Consider the following 26,393-nt stretch of genomic DNA (forward strand, 5'->3'; position numbering starts at 1 on the left):
AATGGGTGATGAGATATAAGAACGAAAGCTCTTTTTATATACGTTACATCTAGCATTTAGTTTCGGTATATTTCAATTAAGGCAAACATTCTCTACTTTTAAGAGAACAGACTATGTTGCATTTTAGAGCATATGCTCTAAGGTACAGAGGCAAAACGAAAAAAAAAAAAGGAACAACGTTCATGTTTTTTTCAGGCTCCTCTGTACTGTATATAATTAACCTCCATTTCCAGTGTCATGAGTTTGAGGCAGTGTAATTCAAGCAGGACAGATTTACCTGCTTGATACGCAAGACCACTCAAGTGGAAGGAAGCGTGACTGTCAGCTTCAAGTCTGCTTTGATCCTGGGTAAAGTCGGGTTCCTTCATAAATAAACAGTTGTAGAATGTGAATGTGCACTGACATAAAACATGTCTAAATTAGTGATTTGCTTGCAGAAAATCACAGAATCATTTGTTCAAAGAAAAATTATAAATGATAAGATCAGAATTTTGAACAATGCGTGTTTGCAGAACGCAATCATGTGCACATGTGGAATATAATACATGTGGAATATAATACGTGTCAAAATGCTGCCCATTACCCTGCGTGCGCAGGATAATGGACAGCATTTTGACACGTATTATATTCCACATGCACACAGGAGAGGCTTTTTCAGACATTACTATCATCAGTAAAAGCTTCACAAGGTTGAATATACTCCTTTAAATATTCTGCTTTAAATGGTTCACTATGGCCAATTATTACATTTGATTTCTTCTTTGTCTTTTGTTTCGTTACAGGCCGAAAATCCATCACACATACTTTCAAGAGCAAAGCCTTTCAAATTTAATCAGATTTCTAAATGCCATATTCATTACTATACCAACAGAAGGCATTGAAATCAAATGTGAAAAAGTCAAAACGGTGCCGTGGGGTAGGCACTTAAATCAGATTGTCATCGGACTTAGCTCGACTGCCTGCTTCAGATGATGGAGCAGGAAGCAGTTTTGAAAGATTCTGTCTTCTAGAAGGCAGCGTTGCCGTTATTAGCTCTGATCCACGGCCCCTCCGGCTCCTAGAGGGAGCTGATCCCCCAGCTGACTAGGACATTAGTTCCACCCCGCAGAGCACTGCTCAAGTGAGAACGGCCAGTCAGGTAAGATCCATATCTCAGCGCCGCTTTGACAGGTCTCTCTGTCAGCTCTGATAAATGCAGCATGCGTAAAAAGCGCTGCAGGTTTAGGACGAGATCAAAAGACCAAATTTCCTGCTTCAATAAAAACAATTTTGAGCTGTACATGCAGAGCCAATGTCCAACCGTGTGTTCTAGTTAGCAGAGCTCAGGTATGATAATCAAAATTGGACAGCGTTGAGGTGGAAAGAGCCTAGGAAAAGTGACAAAAACTGCTAAAGGGTCTGTATGCTGGTAGGACAGCTGTTTGATGTGATTAAACGTTTGCTGTCACTAATAAGCACCTCTGTGAGATGAGTCGGGCTTTAAACCATGTTTCTTTACTACAAAGTGATCCTTCAAAATGGGTATTTTTCCCTGCACTTACTGTGCATTCAGACATGAGAGAAAACCAATGGCTCGGCAGGAGCGGAGAATAATTTTCACCTAGCGGTTGGCAAGCTCTTCCTGGTCATGAAAAATCCCCCCTCTGAGTCACACTTATTTACAGGCACAACTGGAGAAGTGTTTACAGTTATTTTGCCCATATCCCTCCAGGAAACTGATTTCCACCACGTCTGATTAAAAATGCTCAAGCTGGGCATATCTTTGTAATTCATGTGCGCTTGAATGAATATCCAAAAAAAGAGGAATGTTGTCTGTGAGATAGGAAAAACATGTACATGTGCATATTATACTGACTGTGCATCAGCTGGCAAAAAGGTGTGTGTGTGTATCTACAACAAAAAAAAGAGCAGAACAGGATGAGAAAAAGCCAATCCACCCACACGGCTGTGAAATGATTAGAGAAGCAGACCTCTCGGTTAGTTTGTTTGCCTCTTGTTAGGTTGATAGGAATACCATTAGCATAGATGCTCCATGCATGGCATCACCCCTGAAAACCTGCGTCTCTCCAGCTATCACTCTCCTCCACCTCTCTTTTTCACTTTCAAACTGAGTCACATCTTTTTCCGTCTTACCTATTTGAATTAGGCTGCAATATTTACGTATTATATATGTGCTTTATTTATAACGATGCAGTCTATTTAATTCTAGTGAATGGAACATAAACATCAGTAAAAGTATAAGAAGTAAAACAAATTAAGCGGTTGTGTTTGGGGTAACAGTGGGTATTAATCTTAAATACACTGTGCCTCTTATTACACTGTCTATACATCTTCTGTTCATGTGCTCACCTCAGCATTCTATACAATATTACTTGAACCTCTCAGCACAAACAATAACTACATCTTTCCTTTTAATCATAGAAGCGGTCAGGAGGGAGAAGAGAGAGAGACTCCCTCACCCTTTCTGCTGCTCTCTCTGGCTTCAAATTTTTTCCCCTCATCTTCTTTTACACCATATCTCCTTCTCTCTCTTGCTCCCCAAAGTCATAATGATGAATGGGTGAGAGCTGGCATCTGGACGCCCACCGGCAAGAAGCGAGGCCGTTTTCAGCGGCTCTCCTAGATCTGGATGGAAAGGAGATTAATTAATCCAGCAAACTGGGAGGCAGGACACTCTGGGTATAACACTGTGTGTGTGAGGAATGAGGTTGATGAGGTCTTTAAATAAACGCCACAAAGGTACATAGAAGAGCAGCCAGAGGCAAGGCATACCAGTCTGTCCTTGACCTCTCAGCACATAAACACAAATTTCACCATCATCTGTTCCCAACCAAGGGGGAGGGTAATGTATGGAGGGCTATTCTTAAACACTCAGCATGGCATTACTCCCCTCATCAGCACAGCATCGCAATACTGTGATGAAGACGTAAATGATCCGTCTGCCCTCACAACAACTCCGTCCTTCAGACCTGCCGAATATGCCCTTCCCAGCTCCATCCTGCTATGGGGAGGGAACTCTCAGGACTGAGTCATCTATCCACACTCTATGGCAGGCCTGCGCCTGAAAAAAAAACTTCTTTTTGTCCAGCTGACTGAGTCATTTGTTTTAAAAACGACAACTTCAGGAGACAAAAGAACCTTCTATAAAAACTTGTCTTTCTCTAAACATGACAAAGTGAAGTGTGTGGTTTTAAAACAGAATGCAACTAAGCTTGTTTGGTACTTGATTTGAACAAATATCCCCTTAGGAACAAGTTCAGAGTAGACACCAACACACACAAACTAACCCACTAACCCACTGAGTCCTGTGTACTAGACAATAATCACAAACATTGCCTGTGCAGAACTGCAGACATGGCTGAAGAGACAGAAAGTTGACCCAATCTGGGAAAAGACCTTGGAATTTTGAAAAAAAAAAAAGGATGGAGGGATATTCCCATTTGTCTCCCATCCCAATGGACAAGCGCAGTGACCCACATAGAGCAGACTGGAATAGCTACAGGGCTGGGGAACAACAGAGATGAAAGATTGAGTCAGAGAGAATGGGGCTGTTGAAATAAAATGGTCCTTTTCTGTAGCATCTCTTACAGTTAAACCCTAAATACCATAAATATCACAGGGTAAGGCAAAGGCATGTGCACTTTCAGCCCGAGAAAAAGAAAAATCCTGGGAGGCACAGTGTACTACTAACAACATCAAGTGTGTATGTGAGTAAAAAGATCAACATGGCAACAAGGTTTAACTAGTACAGACAATAACAATGTAATTAGCACATTCACGTGCCTGTTGATAAACCACTTTGAAATCTGCATCAATCCAAAAATAATCCACAGACATTTGTATCAATCTAGTTATTTTAAACACCTTAATTTTAAATCTCAGTGAGAAAACACACTGCAGTGAATGGACCATGTCAGACACATACACACTCAATGGATGGTATTATCCTGTTATTGGATGAATGGGAGTTATTATCCTGTTATTATTTTCTTGCCTTTCACAGCAGAATTTTTTTTTCGTTCAAAGCAAAATTCATATCCTTCATATCTTTTTTGGTGGAGTTGCTTTGAATAGCACCCCAAGCCATATAAAAGCAGAGAATAATAACAGGAGAGGACAAAAGAAAAGAAAGGTCACTGTGTCCTTGTGGAGGTGAAGTAGCCCAGTATTCCTCTCTCTTTAAAACGTAACAAATGCACTTTCATAACATAGCTTTCTGGTGCCATCAAGAAACAGCATTGAAAAGAGAGAAAAAGAGAAACTGAAGAGAGAAAGAGAATTTTGATTACAGGCTTAAAAGACCTGACATGCCAAAGTGTGTTACCAAATATAACACTTATCTTCTAATATGTGCAGACAAAATATATACTGTAAAATAAAAGTGTACAGTATTAGCTTCGATTTAGGGCAAGATAGAGTTATCAAAGAAATGGTAAAAAGAGTAGATCTTTCACTACAAATTTCCTCCTTAACTGTGAGGGCTAATCACATGCATGCAACAACCAACACACACCATGGCCTGTCTTTTATGTACAGGTAAGCTTATAGCTAAATTTCCTTTATGTCACACTACTGCATTGTGCCTTACTGACTTTAATATTCTAAACTATCAACCGACTTCAATCTCCTACTTGCATACTGCAAAAATGTTCAACAAATCCATCTTAGAAACAAAGGTCACTGCTCAGATACTTTTTAAATACTTTCACTCATTTTGATTAAGTGCAGCCTGCATGTTAGCAGCCTGACCCATTTCTACAAAAGAACCACAGCAGAACCTTAGCAACTCATCCAGAAGGTGTTGAAACAGAACACTCAAAAGCTTCCCACGGGTTTGCTGGCTATTGCAGCACAGGAAATACAATCATCTCTATTGGCTAACTGGTATAAGCTTGCCCAAAGGTCCTGTGGGTTACTTTGCTGATCTCCCCTTGACTTAATGCTCCATTGATTTGGTTTTCTCAACATCAACCCCAGAACACTTACTTTGTTTCATTAGCAGTGGCTCTGATGACATTCTCCACAGAGACCCAGGACCTCTGAATATTTACATGTAACTCACACAACCTACTATGAACCAGAAGCTGAACCAGGTCAGGTTTATTAACTTACACCCTCTCCAGACTCTCTGTATTTAATGCTGATTCCAAACTAATAACCACAAATACAACAAACAAATCCATTTTTTTTGCCAATCCAAATCCAAATTGTCTGCAGCTGAGCTACACTTTTCACATGAGTTAGTCTAGTACTAGGCTATTCGTATATTCGAGAGATTTATTCATTATAAGTGGAGACAAGCTTCTTCATGTGATGAACAATCCATTGCACTTTAATAGACTAACAAAAGATGCAAAGCTACATTTTTATCTGCACACATTCTTTACATTTATCCTTTAAAACTCTAAAGGTATAATCCCAGACAAGAATTCAAGAAGACACAAGACTTAGTTGATAGTAAATGTTCAAAAAAGGATGAAGCAGATGAAGAGAGTTGGAAAAAAGATGAAAAATTTAGAGTGACGCATTTAAAAAACTGATGATACTAAGAGTGTTGAGCTCAAAAAGAGATGGTTATAGAAAAGTCATATGAACTCAAAGGCATGTATGAAGTATCATCTTTGGCAGATAAAATAAAAGGAAGAGGAAGACAAAGTCTGAATAAAGCTCAAAGTTCAAATATTAAAGAGACATAAACATAGTAGAAATTTAAGACCTTGGGTACCATATCCCTACTGGAACTGTCCATAGTGCTGAAAATTCGACTTTTGTGTGTGTGTGCGTGTGTGTGTGTGTGTGTGTGTGTGTGTGTGCGCGTGTGTGTGTGTGTGGCAACAACCTGACAGTCAGAGGTCTCTCTCATGTCTCTCCCCTGTCTCTCACACACAAAGTGGATAGCACTGAAGTAAAACTGAAGACCCCAAGGACACCAGGACGCATTTGAAGCCAAAGCCAGCCCTGAAAGCTATATTCACACATCGGCCAGAGTTACTGAGAGGCCATGGATAGAATCGAACACTTCATAAGTGCCCCATGTGTGCCACAAACAAGTCTGGCAATCACTAGGAGGTCTAGTAAGCTATGCATGGATAACTCCTCAGCACTCCCCATGCCTACAGCTCTGGCCACAAGCCACACATTGGGACTAATTTGTTCTCTTGCTGTCAATTCAATTGCAGTGTGTCATGGTGAGCCCTCAGACAGTGGGGAATCCCAAAGCAATGGAGAGACAAACACAGGGAGTGAGCCTATACGTTTTGGCTAATCTAACAGACTCATCTTAGTTTCTACCTGTGTGATGGGGATCATTTGTACTCACAGATGAGCATCACTGTGATCTTAACCACCAGGTTAAGCACAAAACAAAGACCTAAAACAATGCCTTTCTCAACTCTTTTAAGCAGCAAGCTGATATTCCTTTCTTAAGGAAGCCACTGCTTAATAAGTTGCAGATTAAAATCAATTCAAGGCTGATACTGACAGACATCAGGGAGCAGATCTGCTGCTTTAGGTCACGATCAGAGCAGTACGAAGATGGAGAGCTGTGGTAAAAGGGCTGACTGTAGAGAACAGCAGAGAAGCCGTTTCTGGGTAATGGATGGATCCTGAAATGCTGAAGGCAACCTCCTGCAGTGCCTAGTAGGACATTTGTATCCAGTTCCAAACAGAAATCAGACACTCTTTCTCCCTTTTTCTTTCATAGGACACCTGATAGAGGCCATATTTAGGCACAAATGGTATACCTTAACTTGGCTGAATATGTCTGCTTGGGCAGATAGAAGATTATGGATATAGCACCACCATAACAACAGATCATCTGTGCATTACTCATAATGTATAAATATATTCACAATCTATTGTTTACCTCGATGTGATGTGAGCCGGTAAGCAAGTCAACACCTAACCTGTCAAACCCTACACATCAAAAGACTTCAGTTCTACCTGCAATATTCATATATAGGCGGTGAATACCAGCTCTCCACAGAGCTTTAGTTTATTTGTCACTGTTCAAAAGACATTCATGCTCCGCAGCTGAGCACTAATGAGGACAGTGAAATGTTAAACTCAGCAAGCAGCTTTGGCCCAGACATAACACGATCACACACAAAATATCCCAGCTACCCCCTGCTGGACATTTCCCTGGACACATACACACACATGCAGCAAGCCAGACAGTAGCATGCCTGAGAAACAAATCAATATTTTAAACTTATACTGTACCTAAAGCTCAGCAATCATTTACACAAATATCGTGGTCATTTTAGGTACCAATTACAACTGAGTAAGTATATAAAATGGAACAATATAAGAACTAGCTGGTGTGGTGGTTTGTTCACTGAGAGAATGTAAAGTGCCATGTAAAGAAGGAAGACAAAAATATGGCTCGTGTAATTACTCTGGCTGTGATCCAATCATTCGGCCTCCCTGATCCGACCACCTGTTGGCACACAGAGCTGTCTGAGGCAGGTTAATTAGACAAGCTGGAGCGGTAAGAGATAGTAAACAGATCGTGAGCTAGTCACTAACTAACAAGAAGATGCTCTCAAACACCCACACCCAAACATTCATGCCTGTCCACCCACTACTCCATCATCAAACAGGCATATAGCCACATATTGAGGGAAAGCATACCCAGCAGCACCTGCTCAGTTTGGCAGTGGCAGATTAAACAGAGGAGTGAATTTGCAGATGTCTAATGATCAGCTGCATTCTGGCACAAAGTCACCTCCTCTACACAGCAGTAAAGCTGACTCATTCGCTTAAACACTGAGAGACTTCTATTAAGGTTATGTGTGAATGTGAAGCATTCAGAAGACCTTGTCCACATTGTTAGTATCAGAGTGTATAGTGAGTTTGACCCTGCTATAAGTGAGAATGTAGATTTGGGTGCATTTTTCGATTTTATGAAATAAATTAAATTTGTAAAGCTAAAATACACAAGGCCATCACAGAGCACCATCCATACATGCATTGATTCTGGAAATCACACCCATTTTGAGAACTTATTTCTGACTTTAAGGGAGAAATATTTCTATGGCAATGATATCTTTTTCTTTTATCTCTTTCATTTTCTATGGTAGATATGGCAACAAATGCAAGTTTCTTTCACCAAAAAAAATGTAAAAACAATCAAAAGGATTAAAGGAGAGGAAAGAAAAAAAGAAGAGAGAAAGGGAAGATTATTTTAGACATGATGTAGTTGCCAAAATAATGTGACAAAACAGACAAAGGTCTATAGTGGAACATAAGTTAAAAACACATGTACAGATTCTAAGACTGGTGCTAGCCATCTGTATGGAAAGAAAGAAAGAAAGAAAGAAAGAAAGAAAGAAAGAAAGAAAGAAAGAAAGAAAGAAAGAAAGAACAGATATATAGCAATGAATGAAGGCAAGAGTAAGAGTAAGGTAGAGCAAAATAATCTTGGGAAAAAAGCAGAGGGTTCATTAAGACACCGCCAGGCTTGGAGATATGTGAAGCTGCTGGACAGAGAGATAAGTGTTGAGAGGTGTGCTGAACATGTCAAACAGTGCAGCATACAGCCAAAACACGGCCCACAGCCAAAGAAGAAGTGTCAATAAATGAAAGAGCTGAAGGCCAGGCAGCTAGTGAGCAACTCAACTGACGAAGAGAAAATCAGTAGACCCTCTAGCAATACTCTCTTCTTTTCATTTATCTATCCAGTCCAAACATACCGGGACTGTTAAACGCTGATGCTCATTCAGGGTTTTTGGTTCAACAATGTTAACTCCAACATAAATTTACTCCTGTAGAGAATTAATTTGCTCTTCCTCTGGTCTTCAGACGAGCCAGCATAAATCTCATTACTATTCCTAACAAATCTACAGCAAACAATTCTGTTTAGCACTAATTAGAATCACAGCTACAGAATTACTCCTTCCTCTAAAACCAGGGTCTACTTTTAATTGTTAATCTACATTAAAACCTTTTTTATCCCTTACCCTGGATAAGGCATGCTAATAGATTTTCACAAACACTCAGTAGCTGAGAGGCATTTTTGTTTTCATTAACAATACACTCTTAGGAGTTCAAGATTGTGTACACTCCAAACACTTCCCACACTCTGTCAGACCCCAGATGCTTCTCAGAGTCTTTAGATAACTCCAAAAAGGTACTAGTGGGTTGTAAAACAAGTCCAGCCATATGCCCCTAAAGACACAGCCACATCTTGCTTTTAATGTTTTGGGTATTATTGGGTATAGCTCACACACTGGAGGCTCATACTAAAGTGGCAGACAACGAAGGGGGCTCTGCCTAATGGCTTTTAATTCTCTGCCCTGAGGTGACAAATCTGCCATTAATGAGCAAGCCTCTTTAACAAACACCTCTGATGTTAGACGGCTAGAGGTTTCAGTCAACATTCCTCCATCTACTGAATGCTTTATAGTAAAATTCCTCCTGCTGTTGATGTGCTTTTACAAACAAATGCTTTTTCAAAACAAAAAAAAAGGCAAAGCTAAGCACTGGAGCTGTTAGCATGGTAGATATCACTAAAAACAATGAAACAATAGAAAGAAAATGGAAAGTGGGAGGACTGATGCAAATGGACCCGCTGGGAAAATGCAGTATGGTGCTCTGCAGGGGTCCTTATTTGAGATCCAATACCATACAGCACAATTACACACAAAAAAAACATACCCATGCGCTGAATTGTGTTAAGCAAGGACATAGTGACATGACTCACACTCTGCCTTCGCCTGGTTATCAAAGTAAGATGACGTGCAGATGGCACATACACACATCACACTTTCAAAGAGCTTAATTCCCTCCGAGGGCCCAGGTGAAAATGTGGAGTATGTGTGAGACGTGTGTGTAGTGTATAACGTGTGAAAACGGCAAAGGTAACAGATGGTGCAGTGGAGGCCAGCACAGACCATAGCAGCATGACGGTAACAGGATGGCCAGTCGGCCTCGAGCAGCATGGTCACAACAGAGCAGAAGCCACACGGCAGGACACTGAGCTTATTCTCACAGCTACAGGAAGCATGGTCACTCTCAACCAATCACAAAGCCACACACATAAAGGAAATAGAGTGGGGGGTTGTGGGGGGATGTAGGCAGCAATGTTTTAACAGGTCTGCTCTCAACAGGAGGTGGAGGGTCTGAGGGAGAATGGAAATTAAGATAAGAGGAGGATATGAAAAGTAAAAAAGACAGCAGGTCTGTGACTAGATGAACATGCAAAAAAAGGAGAAAGGAATTTAGAATAGGTCACGTCATAGTTAATGTACTGAGCCATTTCATTTACTGAATAATTCAGCTAGTGGGTTAAGAGTGCAAGTGTCAAGTACAGAGTTCAGACTCTCCACATCCTGTGTGACATGCTCACATCATGCCATACAGAAAATCTCCAGTGTGCCATTAAAACTACATGAACCTGTGACCTTTATATGACTTCTCATACAGTAAGAATATGCAGATACGGGAAAAGCAGCACACTCTTGACAGGACTAGGATGTTGAATTGACTAAAAACTTGATCTCATGTACAGTTCACTTCCTTTAAATGTCCTATCATGAAACAGAAAAAAATGTCTATGTCGATCTAAGGAAAGTCTTTCAGTTATTTTTCAGTCAATTTCAACCAAATTATTGACACCTAGTTTTGACTGTTTTTGCACCGCTAATGTAATAACAAATCAAATTTTAAATAAATATTAGTGGAAGTGACCAGCTGGCATCATGCCATATACACCACAGCAACCCATATTTGCCATTAACTGCATTACCAATGATCCGTCAAGGATTACCTTAAAATTCTGACTTCACTTGACCTCCGGAGTGCCGCAATCACCCTCATTTCCCTAGTGCGTGAGAGAGTGTGAGGATGAGTGACGGGGTGATCCTCTGAGCCCCGGCATGCCCTGCTCTTCAGGGGAGCCCAGCAGCATGTTCAGCCTCAGTAAACAGCTAAAGTGGTAAGAGATCCTTAATAATTAATGGATGAAAATTCCCCTAGCCAGCCAGAGGTCTGGCCACAGCCCATGCCCTCAACACTGCCGTCAGCTTACACTTATTGCCTTCAGTGTCCACTGACCTGAAGTGAAAACACTAAAGTGCTAACAATGAATTCTATCAAAAGCAGATTTTTATTATGATGTTAGCAAATTCTGAAATCCTAAAGGAGAAATGCTTTAAGTTTATAAACCTATTATTTACTGGCCAGTGTGGGAGAGACTTTAGATCAAAATATTATTCACCATTATGAGAAATAGTTTAATTGTTGCTTTGAGTTCTCAGATAAAACTTGGTGCCAATAGCTTACCTAAAGAATGTTGATGAAAAGGATAATGAACCAAAGAATGCGTAAGAGCATTAAAAGGTCTGGGACAGCCATTCTGTATACGCTGTATCTTCACTGTGAAGATACTGCATCTAGAACTTTACCCTCTTTTTTAAACACATAATCTGCTGCATCGGTGTCAGTCAAGAAGGGAATACATTATGAATAAAAGGGCACTCAATCTGGACAAAATCAATACTAACATGGTCCAATTTAACTGCTCCAGCACAAGGGACCCTGTTTGTCTGCCATCTCGCTTCACCATATAAGCATACACACACACACACACACACACACACACACACATCTTCCTATACAGCATGCAAGCAGTTATCTGTCTCTTTCAGCATCACAAAAAGCAGGATACCTGCTTTTCATTGGAGACTCAATCTCACCAGTACAATGCAGGCGTTCACAAACAAGGACAGAAAGGGCAGCAAACTACTCATCTACTTCCCATTTATCCACCCATCAGGATCCATCCATCAGTATGAGGGTCTGACTGCTGCTGTCAGGGGCCAGAATCATGAAGACAGAGGGTGATTGGGCATGGCAGACAGCTGCCTTCATCATGCCAGTTAGTTCCGGGTTTGTACTTTGAGTTCAGTTTCATAGTGGACAGAAAAACTGACAAGCATCTATTAAACAGGCCGACTCTTTTTCAAAAAGAACTTTAAACGTAAGAAGTGAAAAAGAGGACATTGGCCACAGTCTCAGGCCACTGGCTGACTTCACATGTTGCATAAGCTGCTCAATATTGTAAGGTACTGAATGAAAAATACATTGACTGGATGTTAAATACATGGGCAGATCAGGGGCAAAAGAAATCTTCAGTGACAAGGTAAGGATGAATAACACAAACATCCACATGAAAGGGGCCATCGTGAAATGACTAAGGTGTCAAAAACCATGAACTACACAAGCTACAGAATGCAAAAATGTTTGCCATTAAATGTATACGTGTAGCAACACCTGAGCCCAGACATGTGTTTGTAGCCTTGAACTTTAACAACAACAGCAAGTTAACTATATGAGCCCAACTATGATTGGGAAGCTCCTACACACAATACTGTAATAACATACTTAGCATAGCATAGGAAACAAAAAAGTATTTTAAAGAAAAGCTTCATTTTATACTGTCAGAGTGCTCAATCCACACTTTGATTAAGATTAAAAAGAATTTTGGATTAATCAAGATTACAAGACAATATCCACCCCATCTATCTAATACACAATTCCATTATATAAATATTTCTCCCTTAAAGTCTGCAAGATGAAGCCTAATTACACACGGTTCTGTGAAGAAAGGCTTAAGAAATAATTTAGCATTACTTCAAAACGTTCCTTGTTTTCAGCATTCAGAAGCATGATATGCCAGTCATGTATTTTTCGATGCTTTATAATTGTAAGCAGTAAGAATCAATCGTACATTTGGTGCACATGCCATAAGAAAAAAACAGCATCAGGCGAAATGTCCTGTTTGTCCTTTTCTGCTTGTTTTCTTGCGTTCTCCCGCTAACTTGGACATCACTATAAAGCATTTCATTGCCGTAATCAAGGACTCAGCTTTCACCTTTCTGCTGTGATCATTTGGCTGCTGGTGTACCTTTCCCAGCTCCGGCTTAAATAAAAATGCTAATTCACCCTATGAAGTGCTTGCTGCACTATCAACAGAGAGGCAGCTGCTGAAGTTAGAGAGAATGGACCAAATCAAACGACAGACGGACAATTACACACACGAACACACAAAATGCACAGAAAAGTGGGTGTGTTTTTTTTTCCAGCAGAGAGTGAAAATGGTAATATTATGCATGACAAAGCATATGATGATAGCCAGGTGAGATGAGCTAATAAGGGAGGTGCAGATAGCATTAATGGGGGATTTACAAGTGTTCCAAGAGGATTTTAAACATGGTCACCACTACATTGACTCTAGTGACAGAACTGGGACATAATGAACATGGTGGGTTTAGTTCTGATATTAAGATCTCTTGTGTTGACCTAGAAGCACAGGTGAGAATAAGAGCTGATCTACATAAAGTCAGAAGCAAAAAAGCATTTTCCGTTATTAGAGGACATTTGCCCTCAGCTTCTCAGGATTTCTCAGCTGTGTCTCTGGGGCTCTCTCCATCTCTCACTCTCACCATCTGCTTCCTCGGGACTCCAATCCCCCGCTCCACTGCTCCTTTTCACTCACAAACCACAAACATTCAAACTACGTGCTATTTCAGAAATAGCTGCTACACCACAATCAATTCAGTATTCTTTGTGGTATTCCTAATAGACAGACAAGCACCATGTCTGAAAGATCTACCAGAGTGGTCTACCAGCACTTTCACTCCAGTATTAACTTTCCGGTCGGTACTGACCACACAATGCCTTCAATGACCAAAAATTTAACTTGTGCCTAAATAAATCATATTTATTTAAAAAAAAAGTGCCCAAATTCTTTCCATAAATATTTTTTATTCATAATATCACCGTGTTGCACTCAAACCTGCCAATAGGAAGATATCCGAGTATGGCTTTTAAATACCCTAAGAATCATTCATTTGGTAAATGTCTGAAAACATTAAATGTGTGAAACCCCTTAAATACTGGAACCATTTCAGTATAATTTATTTAGAAAGTCTAAAATCTGTGGGGGACACGGTGGCTTAGTGGTTAGCACGTTTGCCTCATACCTCCAGGGTTGGGGGTTCGATTCCCGCCTCCGCCTTGTGTGTGTGGAGTTTGCATGTTCTCCCCGTGCCTCGGGGGTTTCCTCCGGGTACTCCGGTTTCATCCCCCGGTCCAAAGACATGCATGGTAGGTTGATTGGCATCTCTGGAAAAGTGTCCGTAGTGTGTAAGTGCGTGAGTGAATGAGAGTGTGTGTGTGTGCCCTGCGATGGGTTGGCACTCTTTCCAGGGTGTAGGCACAGGCTCCCCGTGACCCGAGAATAGTTCGGATAAGCGGTAGAAAATGAATGAATGAATGAATGAATAAAATCTGAGGCAGTGAACAGTGTGGAGAACAGCCCGTTAGAATCTGAAATCAAGAAATCAAATTCATTACACAAAGCAGATCCCTGAATCCGGTTTAGAATCATATAAACATCTGTGTCTAAGAAAAATTATTTTGCATTTCAAACAGAAAAAATAAACATGGTCCCTAGTGATGCACAGTATAATTTTTATATACAATTTATTTATTTATATAAATATATTTATATAAATTTTTTTTTATATAAAATATTTTTTGCACTATAGTTCCAGAACACCTGTGTCTACCCAACCAGCTGTACCTCCATTATTTTTGTGGCACAAAGTCATAATAGACAGCACTCAATTTAATTTTCACAAGAAAGCATGACTTGGAACCAGCAAGCTCATCTGTGATCAAACGTCATTCAGTGTCTGACCCTGAACCATGAAATCTCCTACATCCAACAACTGATTGCAAGCAATTAAAGTCATGTAGTATATGCATGCCAGTAATTTTGAGTTCGTTAAACTGCACTCGGGTTAAAATAATGTCTATTTTGTGTCACTATTTGTTGACCATATAAATATGTATGTATTGGGTATTCTGATTGGTGTTCCATTGTGGGAATATTCTCACTTTGTGCCGTATTCCTGAGAATATACTCTCGATCCACTGCATCCCTGACCAGGATAAATGAAGACAACTGACTGAATTAATTAATACACTAATACTATCTATATCTACTATTCCATTGTTTTTGTCCCCAGCAACAATGTCATATAGAATCCACCCAAAAACAGCCAACTATGTATTTATGGGGAAAAGGGATTTCAGTGTTACATTCCCAAACAGGTTCTACTTTTTTCCTAAAAGGAAAACTTTCCCTTAGAGGAACATACTGGAGAACCTTTAGAGTGCTAAATGAAACCTGCCTAAATCTTAGGAATATTAGATAGCTTGGCTTATCCAGTGTGGCTAACATTCCAGCCTGGTCTAGGTGTCTCCAGCTACAAAAACAACCATAAAACAACCAAGTTGGAAAACTAATTATAAGTTGATTGCAAAAGATGCAATAATGACCAGTCTATTCATGCTCATCAGGCAAATGATGCACAAAGGGCTTGTTTGTGGGATGCTGCTGCCTCTTTTACCATCATTAAGCTATTAAATTTGCCCCAGGCGATGAGAAAACAACTTCAAAAGGCTTGCATGTCTGGTTGTTATTGGGTTATGGCAAAACTTCCACAGCGAAGTAAATTACTCTAATGATTGAGTGAGACAGGATTTATAAAACAAAACACAAGTACGACTGCAAAAGAGCAACAATTCTAAAAAGGAAGCATAGTGAAAAAAATTATTGTTAAGGACATAGAGTTGAGACATACTAATGAGGACAGAACATCCTGTGCATTAGGGTCATTACTGTAACTCTGAGGGAAGATGTCTAATTGCAAGAAGTGTTTCTTGGTGTGACTACTTGTAGAATGAATGAGGTAAATGTTTCTGCTAATTAAAGCTAATTCAGAGGAGAGGGTATTGTGTCAATGATGTTAGCTGGTTATGAGAGTTTTTTTAATGAGATCCATATATTCATATGCACCAGGGTTACTTAAAATACGCTAATAACCTCTGACACACCTGAAGCTCCACATTCTCCCAACTTAACTTCCTGTAAACTTCTATAGATCATTCTTCTATAGAGATTCCATACCCACTTCCTGCTTCTAGCCTAGCTGTGTAGCACAGCATAGAAGCCATGCAGCAATATGTTAACTGTGTGCTAATTTTGGTTGGTTTCAGGAGTAGCCATGTTGTGTATTGTTTTACTGTTTGTCAAGTTTGCACTAAAATCTGATAGTAGTGTTAACCTAATTCATACATTCCCTCCTGTAACAATAGCAGGGTCTCATTGGATTCAGAGTGTATTCCGGAACCGATTGAGTGGCAAGATGAGAATACACACTGTATGGGACACCAGTCTGTCTCATGCCTGGCTTAACCTAATATACTTGTTAATTGAATTTACTTATTAACTGATTTTCTTCCGCCATTTCCGCAGCAGCTCATACAAAATGTTTTTTAGTCTGTTCTTCAAATGTTCTGCAAATATTCTTTGTATTTTGCTCAGATCAAATCGTTCCTACGGTCAGCAGCTAGTCAAAACAAACACACATCAATCCTAAACTGTATGTGTGTCTTACCAACACTGTTAAAAGAAGACAATTGTACAGAATGTTTTTAGATACTATGGCATTACAATTTCCCTTCACTAGAACTAATGGTCTGTTAAGCCAGGTCCATGAAGACGTGGGTTGGAGTGGAAAAACTCGAGTGAGCTATACAGAGAACTGACCTCAACTCCATTTCCCTTCACCCAACACTTCACTGACCTCACTAATGCTCTTGTGGATGAGTTAAATGTTAAATGTCTGAAAAATCCCTACAGCCATGCTCCAAACTGTAGCAGAGAGTCTTCCCATAAGGGTGGAGTTATAATAACAGAAAAGGGGAACTAAATCTGGAATGGAATGTTCTTAAAAACACATGATGGTGATGGTCAGATGTCCATAAACTTTTGCCCATGGAGTGTAGTCTTTAAATATTTCACACACAACTGAGGGAAAAATGCGCTAAAATAGAAATAGAATGTATCCTGATCTTTACTATAGCCAATGTGTTTTAACTTATCTTGTGATGACCTCGAACAGGGAGCAGCCGAAGGAAGAAAAGAAAAAAAATGTCTTTACATAGTCCTTCTCACACCTTTATATTTAATTTATAGATGTGAAAAATTGGAGAGCTAATGACTTAATTGTTTGGACTGTGACCCAATTAAATGGCTCTGATTTTGAATCATGCTGTGGATGGAGAAATTTGGTGTGGCTACATTTTATTAGAATTTTCTTGTGTGTATTTTTCAATTTTCTTGCATTTCAAGAAATCATGAAAAATATATTATCAAAAAGCATTCTCAGCATAAACACGGTAAACCCAGATTAAATCCTTTATTCCTGTCCTAGGAATTACATGTTAATTTGTTGTTGTTTTTTAATGAATAAGGGAAGGTGTAAATTAGTCCTGTCTTTAAGCAGCTAAACAAAGCCTGGTGTAGCATAAAAAAATCCCCCCAAGCTCAGCCGCTGGAATAAAACTGTCAGTCACTATAAATGGCATGCAGGTTACAAAAAACTGATTAAGATTATCATCTTTTATTTTGTAGCATTTCCATTATCACTAATTAGCCTGTAAATATTCTTTGCAAATCACATACTTTAATGAACAAGATGTAATTTGAACACATAACAAAATGTGCCTTCGAGTATGTAGTATGTAAGTAGGATTTTATGTTACGTTTAGCAAAAAAGGAAGTGACTGTTACCCAATGGCGAGTAATATAAGCCCATTTATTAAAAAGTACAGTTTCCAGGAGGAGTTGTATTTAAAAAAAAAATTTTTTTTGTTCCATTACACACTAAATGAACAGACACCTCTTACAGGAAATATGAAGAAAATATTTATTTGTCAAATACAGCTAGATAATTAGGAGTTAAATGGTAAGAACATAACAGCCTGCTTATGTGACATGCTGCACTGTTTCTTCTTACTTAATCTTGCTATAAATGTGTCCAAGAAGATAAAACACAGAAAAATAGATAATCATGTAAAAGCATGTCATTGTTGAGCTTCTTCAAGCTCTGAGCATATAGTTCCTTTATGCAGGTTTTCCTAATTAAGTAGGTCAGTTGAAGTCCAAAACCTTGATTAAGGGTTCTGTTGTGATATTGTCGGAAACAGTTATCAGTATTTGAGTCTAGTTTAATCGCTGCATATATGCACATCTGTGCAATTAAGCAAAGGTAAATATTTGCTAGCGCATTCTATGAAGAAGATATAGCGTGACTGTATACACAGCTGTTTTTAAAATGCCTGTGTTAAGCAATTGTAATGAGAATGGAAAATGTAAATCAAGCTGTCTCTTGGACTAAGAGGCTTATGTTGTTGTATTCACTATAAAGAATACAGTGTTCCTAAATACAACCAGAGCAAAAAGAGGAGCGCTAAGAAAACTAGCTGTGCTCAGAAGTGATGCAAGCGGCTTGTCATCAGATCCCTGGGAAAGTCCCAGTGACAGAGCCTCTTAACTTTTATGATTGTTTGACAAAGTTGACTTCAAAGGAATAAACCTTTAGCCGTGTTTTGCGGCACGATAAAACAGCCAGGTTGGCTTGGGGAGGGGCAGTAGGGGCTCATGGGAGTAAAGGACGAGAAAGGAAGATGCTGGAGTGGAGAGGGGAAGCCCTTTGATCTGTCTCTACAGCAAAAACTACAAAAAGATAAAAAGCAATGGGGAGAGACGAGTAGAGAAGATTGTAAGCAAAGCTCACTCTCTACTCCCCAAAGGATGGTGCTGGGGCAAAAAAAGAAGAGAAAAGAGCAGGCTGTTTTAGAGATCTGCCTGCTTAGGGAGTTATTCCAAGCCTGTCACTGAAGTAATTTGCATTGAACCACATTCCATAAGCAGAAAAGGGTCCAGCCACCACCAGTGCATCTAACATTGTTAGTATAAAGCAATTACCTGAGGCTACCAACTCATACCAGATAAGACAATTTGTTTAAGTGGCAGGTCAGTAGATCCATTATAGGTCGTCTTATGTGTATTAACCTGTAAGATAACCTACTCTGCAACCCCTAGCTGCTAGCATCGTATACTGAAGGGACCGACCTTGAAAGAGAGCTGCGTTCTGGATGATGAGGAGTTTGAGCTGGGCGCTGCTGGACTGCAGATTTGACTCCAAGTTCTGTTTGGCGGTGAGGAGGTAACGCTCTTCCATTTTGCGAGAGCAGCAAGTGAGGCCTTTCGACTGGCAAACTTGCAGGTCTGAGCCTGTTAGAGAGAGAGAGAGAGAGAGAGAGAGAGAGAGAGAGAGAGAGAGGTGTTTGTACTTCATCAGTCAAAAAAAGTAAATAGACTTCTGTAATGTTCTATGCAATCCTCCTGAGACAGTGTTTGTTTAATGACTTAGGCTAGCAGAAGAACAACAGTAAATTGGCTGTTTTAAACAAGCAAATGCTTAAATAAGCTACATGGACCAGCAACCAAATCAAGTTTTTTTTATCAAGCAAAACCAAATTCCCAATTATATATACATACAGGAAGTTTGACATTCACATACATATGCATGTTACTCCCACCAGAGAACATTATATTTGGCACTACTCTAATGAGCAGTCCGTGGACAATTTCTCTTGTTTTCCTTCTGCAAATTTTCAATCCCAAGCGTCATAGAGCTAAAACTACTGTGTCATCAAAATAAAAATACATGCTATGTGACACCCATAAAGACATCCATGCACAATCCAGCATGCAGTATATAAAAACCTTACCCCATTTACATCAACCCAACTACTACAACTACTACGGTCTAATTGCAAATCAATCCATGCATTGCTGCTAGGCAGATCAGTCTCACAAGAACCACAATAAGGTATGAAAAAAGTACAGTTGTTGTAAGCCACGATGCAGAAAAGTAAGAAACCTGTAAGTAAATAAGTGAATAAAGTAAAGTACCCTGGGAATGTAAGCCGACAACATTATTTTCCACAACACGTGTACTGTGTGTGGCAGTGGAACATTTGATGGAAGAGTTGATGCCTTACTGCAAATAACAGCACTGAAATAATAATAATAATGATAATAAAAAAAGAGTCATATTGTGTTTTCCATGAACGGCTGATGACGTAACATAACACAAACGCACCGGGTTCAACAGAATCAAGTGAGTCTGAAACCCGACCAATGCTGTGAGGGTGCAAATGTGCCCAGTGTGAAAACAGTGTGCAGCATCTTTCCTTCCTGGAGTAACAAAGTTTCTTGATTCTCAACAGTCACAAGGTGCTGATTAGTTTTCTTTTACAGCATGAATCCGGCAGTAGTGTAAATTAGTAGGATTTCCACCACAGGTAAGAGTTTTTGAACTTTCTTTTTTTAAAAATAGATAGGTTGGTGAGGAGCAACTGTGTAATGCTGATTTTTGGACATTTCACAACATAAAATATAGAAAGAAACAGTTAATATTATGGCATACAGTCGTATATGAAAAAGATCTGGACCAGACATAATTTATTCTTACTTCAGAATTACTTTAGCTCATTTTTAGGAATGCATAGCTCAGACCCTGTGATATTGGGCAGAACTAAAATGTTTTAATTAACTTTTACAGTCTGTTCCTTTCCTTCTAGCTGGAAGTCACAGACCATTAATTCTATATGCAGCATTTCCTAATTTTAAAGCATTGTTCCTAAATAATTAGAGCACTTCTGCAGCAGAATTGTGGTCTCTGTCAAAACCATACCGGGTTAAAATAAATGAATTGCACTTGTTTGTTGAAAGCTTTGCACCAAAGTTCCTCTGCTTTTAATTCTGAAGGACCATGACCCTGCTCGGCTCTGTTGGAACTTGTTACTCTGATTTATAACCACTAGTCAGCTAATTATTAAACATGTTGTAAAATAAATGAGAAACGTTGTGAGCTGAACAAGACCTGAAAAACCGATAAACACTGCGGTATTATTGCACACAGTGATACTTCTGCTGTAAACTGGAGGACTGTTTACAGGCTGCCACACTTTAAATGTCGCTCAAATTTACACAAAAAAACAACATGGCATATAAGTGAAGCTTCATGTCAAAATGTAAACTAACCAAGGAATAAAAAAAAATTAGCAATTTCTTCTGGTCAAACGGAAGTATGGGACTAGAAATGAATCTCATTAGGAACATCTCATGCAGATGGATTACCTAAATGATCACAGTGACGGCTGATTCGTTGGCAGCCGTTACAGCGGGCCTGTCTACTTAAGGATCGTAATTGGATTTACAAGGTTCCAGCGAATGAGACAACATGGTAACTTAAGCTTTGTTCTTCACATTATAACCATCCAAATTGTGAGCCTCAACAGAAGGACTTTATTTAAAAATAAAGCAAATCAATTTGAATATATGACCATGTTGTGTGAAGACACTAGCCACATTAACAAACAAGAAAAAAAGAATTCTAGAGTAGAAAATGGCAATAATAAATTGTACATAAGTACAGAATTTATGGCCCGTAACATAATTTTCTGACAAAAATCTGCATTGTGCAATGATTTACTGTATATGCACCACAATAAACTTTTAGATGTTTGCAGAGCATCTATTTCTTTCGCAGAGCTGAACGGCAGAGAGGTGACTTGTGTGTCTTTGAGCTGCTAAGGGGGTGGATCTAGTCTGATTAATGGTGCTATGAACAACCATCAGATGTGTCAAAATTTGTCACAGTGCAGACAGGGGGTGAAGATGATAGCGAGATGAAGAACGGGTATGAAGGGAGGAGGGAAAGGGTGGATGGTAGGGAATGACACAGTTTAGAGAGAGACAAAAGATATCTGTACTACTACGCAAGGGTCTGTGTGAAGCAATCTGGAAAAACACCACAGGTATCTATATATAGGTGTTAGATCACATGGGGCCATGGGGACAATAGATTAACACCATACGTGACTGATGCTGACAGATGCCAACAGGCAATAGAATGATAGCTAGACAAGTCTAAGAAGTGATAAAAGAAATTTCAGTTCAGTTTCAGAAATTATATTTTTAATACATACAGTGAAACAGAAAAGGTTCGTAGATGCAACAATGAGGAATGGAAGTCTGGATGCAAACACTTAGGTCATGTTTTATTCCAAATACAAGTTTAAAGAAAATTAAACCTTTATTAAAAAGAACGGATTCTGAAGTTTCAAAATTTAAAATTACCAGCACAAGTCTTTCAGGCAAATTGCTTCATTTGGCAAAGTTAATTTGCTTAATTTTGCAGAACTAATTTATCAGTTATTGAATGGGGCTTTAGTGCAGCAGATGCAGCCCCAGGCTCCAGACTCCTAAAGAATACCCTAAGGACCTCCAGCATCCTAGAGTCTCTGATGAGAGTTCACATCCAATATCCAGAAATGCTACAGTGTTTGCTTTCAGCTCAATTCAAGATAATCATTCTCATGAGCTCAAAGTTTCATGGTGCTCTTTGCTCCTTATTCCTATCATTGTTACAGGATGACTTTCAGTGAGCCACCAAAAAAAAATATCTATCCATGGCTTTGGTGATTTCCATGTAACATTTTAACATGCAAAATAGATATTCCTTATGCCGTATGCTTCAGATGCAGAGAGGATAAGATAACCTAAGTGTCATTTGTTAGCCCCTTCAATTGTTTGTGATTGTTGTGTCCCAAAATGCTCGACTTCGCAATGCAGCTTGCAGTGTTCTCTGTGCTTGTTTTTGTGAAAAACAACACTGCAAGCACAGGATTCTTCTTTTAATCTACTACCAATAAAGGCACATATGTAATCACTGATGTTGATAGCTGTACTCATGATGGATTCATGTGAACCAAAGAGGTCTTTGGCGGAATGCACGTTGTGATGTCACACAACACGTCTTGGCTAAACTTGAAGAAAATCTGTGGTAGTTCAGAAAAGTTGAAAGCTCCTCTGAATTTTTTAGAGTTTTCTTGACTTGCGATCGTAAAATCCTGAATGGAATGATTTAAAATTGTAGGATAGGCAGTCAAAAGTAACATGAGGTATTACTAGAAGAAATATAATGCAGATCTTGCAAAAACTTGGGATACTAACATAATTTAACAAGATGAGTGAATAAATGCATTATCCTTCAAATATATGCAAATTCTTCACAAACCCACAACCCACCCACACCTTTAAATGAATTGGAACTTATTCTGAAAAACACACACGTACACACACAAGCCACATTATGAAAGAAAAAACAGCAAGGGAGAAGCTGCCACATTGGCCAGCTACTGACTTTTGTGCTCACACTGACAGGTTTAATATCCTAAATCAATACTTGCAAAAGATTGGCGACAGATACAATCAAGTTAATTTTAGACTGCAGGCCAAATTTATTAAGCTGTCAATAGCAAACTGCAAACGGAGAAAGAGCAGGTATTAAAGGATGACAAAAGCAGGCAGATTTGGTAATTATCTGCAGCAAAACAGACAATTTCTGCCTGTCTATTGTGCGGAGTTGATAAATGTATTTCATTAGAAAAGTTTGGAGCAGAGAATAGTGAAAGTCTATGAGGACAGATTATTCCCCACAGTGACACATGAACAAAGACTGTATCATACTATCTAAATAAAGCCTGCTCTTGGGGACTGATGGTAAAGGATGAAACTGTATGTAGACAGGAAGGAGAAAGCTTCTGCATAAGGCCTTATAGATAAATCATTCTGTCTCATTGTTCACAGTGTACAGTGTTATACATGCTCTTTTACTTTTTACACTATCCCCCTTCTATGGTCACCATTACTGGCAGGTAGCATTCTATGAGCAACCAACACATCTCTTTCCTTACCCAGTTTTATTTTAAACATCCACCACCTTCTGTTTCTTCACAGTGTGCGGCTTTTTACCGTGAGCACTCACTGTCTACCCTGCATAAAAACAGCACAATATGCATGAGGATGCATTATTAAAGAAAGCCACCTTGGCAAATCAGCAACTTTTCTGTCAGAGTTAATTAAAGTAGATTATACAGTAACTCCACCTGACCATTCTTCTGCACCACCTTTAAAAGAAACACTTCCGGCCTTCCTGAATTCACTTCTCCTGCAGTGTGATCCATGTTCCTATATTCAGTAAATACCTCTGCAAAACACAGATGAGCAATCACTTCCAGTTCCTGGGGCTAGTGCATACATCTCATCCAGCTACTCCTCCCTCCCAGCTGGGAGACATGGAGGACCACCAAACTCTATGCATACCCAATTTCCTAGGCAACTATCAGCATAGAGTAATGACACCTTAAAATGTATTTAGTAAAAAGAAAAAAAAAGGGATAAGAGCAACATGAAAGTTGTTTGGTTGAATACACTACATTATGAATACTAATGAATAAAAAGGCAGGGTAAGAATATTTTAATCATCAAGGCAATTTTAATAGTGCTACAGCTAGAAATATTGGTGTTAGACTGCTAAAGAGTATAAAAATGTAGCAATTTATGCTACTGATGCAAAATTTTAGGAACCCCTGAGAATTTCCATGATTTTCATTTATAAATATTTGGGTGTTTGAATCAGAAATTTCATTTTGATCTATCAAATAACTGAAGGACACAGTAATATTTCAGTGCAATATGCAACAATGTGCAAATATTACTGTGTCCTTCAGTTATTTGATAGATCAAAATGAAATTGCTGATCCAAACACCCAAATATTTATTAATGAAAATCATGGAAATTGTCAGGGGTTCTAAAACTTTTGCATACGACTGTATGTATTGACAAGTCGTGTTTGGATACTTATCACTTCAGCATCTTAAGGACATGTAAGAAATAATATAAGCTACTAACAGTAGGGCCCGTATTTTAACTTCTTTATATAAACAAGTACAGTCTTGATAGAAATCTCCAGGAGCTGAAGATGTTGCTTCACCCAGCCAAGTTTCAAGTTTCATATTTATTGTCATGTGTACATACAATGGACTTTTTCTGCTAAATTTGTACACTCCTGCCTAGACAAAAAAATGATGTAAACAGTGTCATAAAGAGGCATAGTGGGAGATATTGCACATATCTAGGACTATAAATTAACATAATATGAAAAGGGCATCAGCTTTCAAAATCCAAGATTATAATACTGTTATTAAATCTGAATTCTGAGGGCAAAACCAGACACTGCCAACATCCAGTTTTAGACTCAGATACTTTGCCCATAGATGACAGAACATCAGATACTTCTATATACTTATCTGACCACAGAGTTTTCGCACTTGGCTCACTTGGAGTGTTTGAGCCTCCTGGTGGTCCAGCGGCAGGATCCTGCGCTCTCATTGCTGTGGCCTGGGTTTGACTGCCACGAAGGAATCCAACCAAGCCACGGAAGAGTTAACTCTCAGTGCTGGTCCCAAGCCCAGATGAAATGGGAGGGTTGCATCAGGAAGGGAATCTGGTGTGAAACCTGCGCCAAATTTAATAAGTGAACCACGTGATCCATTGATCACGTCCATGAACAGGAAGCAGCCGAACTCACTTGGAGCATTTGTTCTGTAACCTGGTGTGTTTTGTCCATTGATTTGGTTAGTTTAGACATATATGAGCACGGCAATCGTGCTTGCATCCACACCAAAACAATCAACCTCTGCAAACAAACTCTGGAGAGATTCACTTGTGGTGAGAAAGCAAACCACCCTGTATAGCAATACATGCTGAAAACTGTCCGATTACATAGCGTGTTATGTAGCGTGTTAGGTTAATAGCTACAATATGATTCATGAGTTTGCTGATAAAAGGACTTGTCATGGCTATTCAACAACAAAGCACACCTCTTCATTTGAAAATGGCATATAATGGATTTTCTTTGAAATAGCTGAATTCGATGTTGTCCTGATGAAACCTTAATTCCTGTTCAGTCTGAGAAATTATAATGACTACGAGTAAAAAGAAAGCCACAGTAAGCTCACAGAGCTGCTGACTATCCATATTGATGGATAAGCTCTAAGAGCAGAACCCCAGTAAACTGAGCCAAAGCCAAAATGCAGCATTGTAACTATTTAAGGCCCATGTATTGGAATAAAGCAGAGATCCAAAGGTCTGAAAACCCTTCTGCACGCTGACTGGATCTGTGCACTTACCTCTCTATGCGCCTCGGTGCCCCGGTTTCCAAAAGAAAAACAAACTTATGAACACTGTCACATAATAGGGATATTGATGCAAAATATAGTAAGTAGATTACTTAAAGTTCACATAAAAGACTTCTTTAAAGACTCCCCAACCTACTTTGCTTGGTGAAGGCTAAACAAACTTGAAAGAAATCTAGTTTTGTGTGTATGGACACATGTAAACAGTCCATCTGTATTTGAGTGTGGACCAGACAGCTGAACCCTGATCTGTCAGATCTCGGGCCTCTATCCTTGTCCAAGTGTCCCATGGTTCATTTGTTGATGTGAACACAGGTGATTGTGAACAAGTATAGAGGTTGACGGGATAATCAGTATGACTGCTGTCACTGTGAAATACAGCATATAAATTGCTACAATATTCCTAAAAAATAAAGTCAAC

General features: G+C 39.3%; 1 protein-coding gene across 1 annotated transcript in view; it reads right to left on the reverse strand.

The window, feature by feature from the left end:
• Positions 1–26,393, reverse strand: part of gpc3 (glypican 3) — a 99,317-nt gene that overhangs the window by 67,710 nt on the left and 5,214 nt on the right. Inside the window, exon 2 of the mRNA XM_060885966.1 lies at positions 18,992–19,153. Within this exon, the coding sequence (XP_060741949.1) occupies positions 18,992–19,153 (162 nt within the window). The remainder of the gene's footprint in view (positions 1–18,991; positions 19,154–26,393) is intronic.

The sequence above is a fragment of the Tachysurus vachellii genome, chromosome 13 (assembly GCF_030014155.1).
Source record: "Tachysurus vachellii isolate PV-2020 chromosome 13, HZAU_Pvac_v1, whole genome shotgun sequence".
NCBI lineage: Eukaryota > Metazoa > Chordata > Actinopteri > Siluriformes > Bagridae > Tachysurus > Tachysurus vachellii.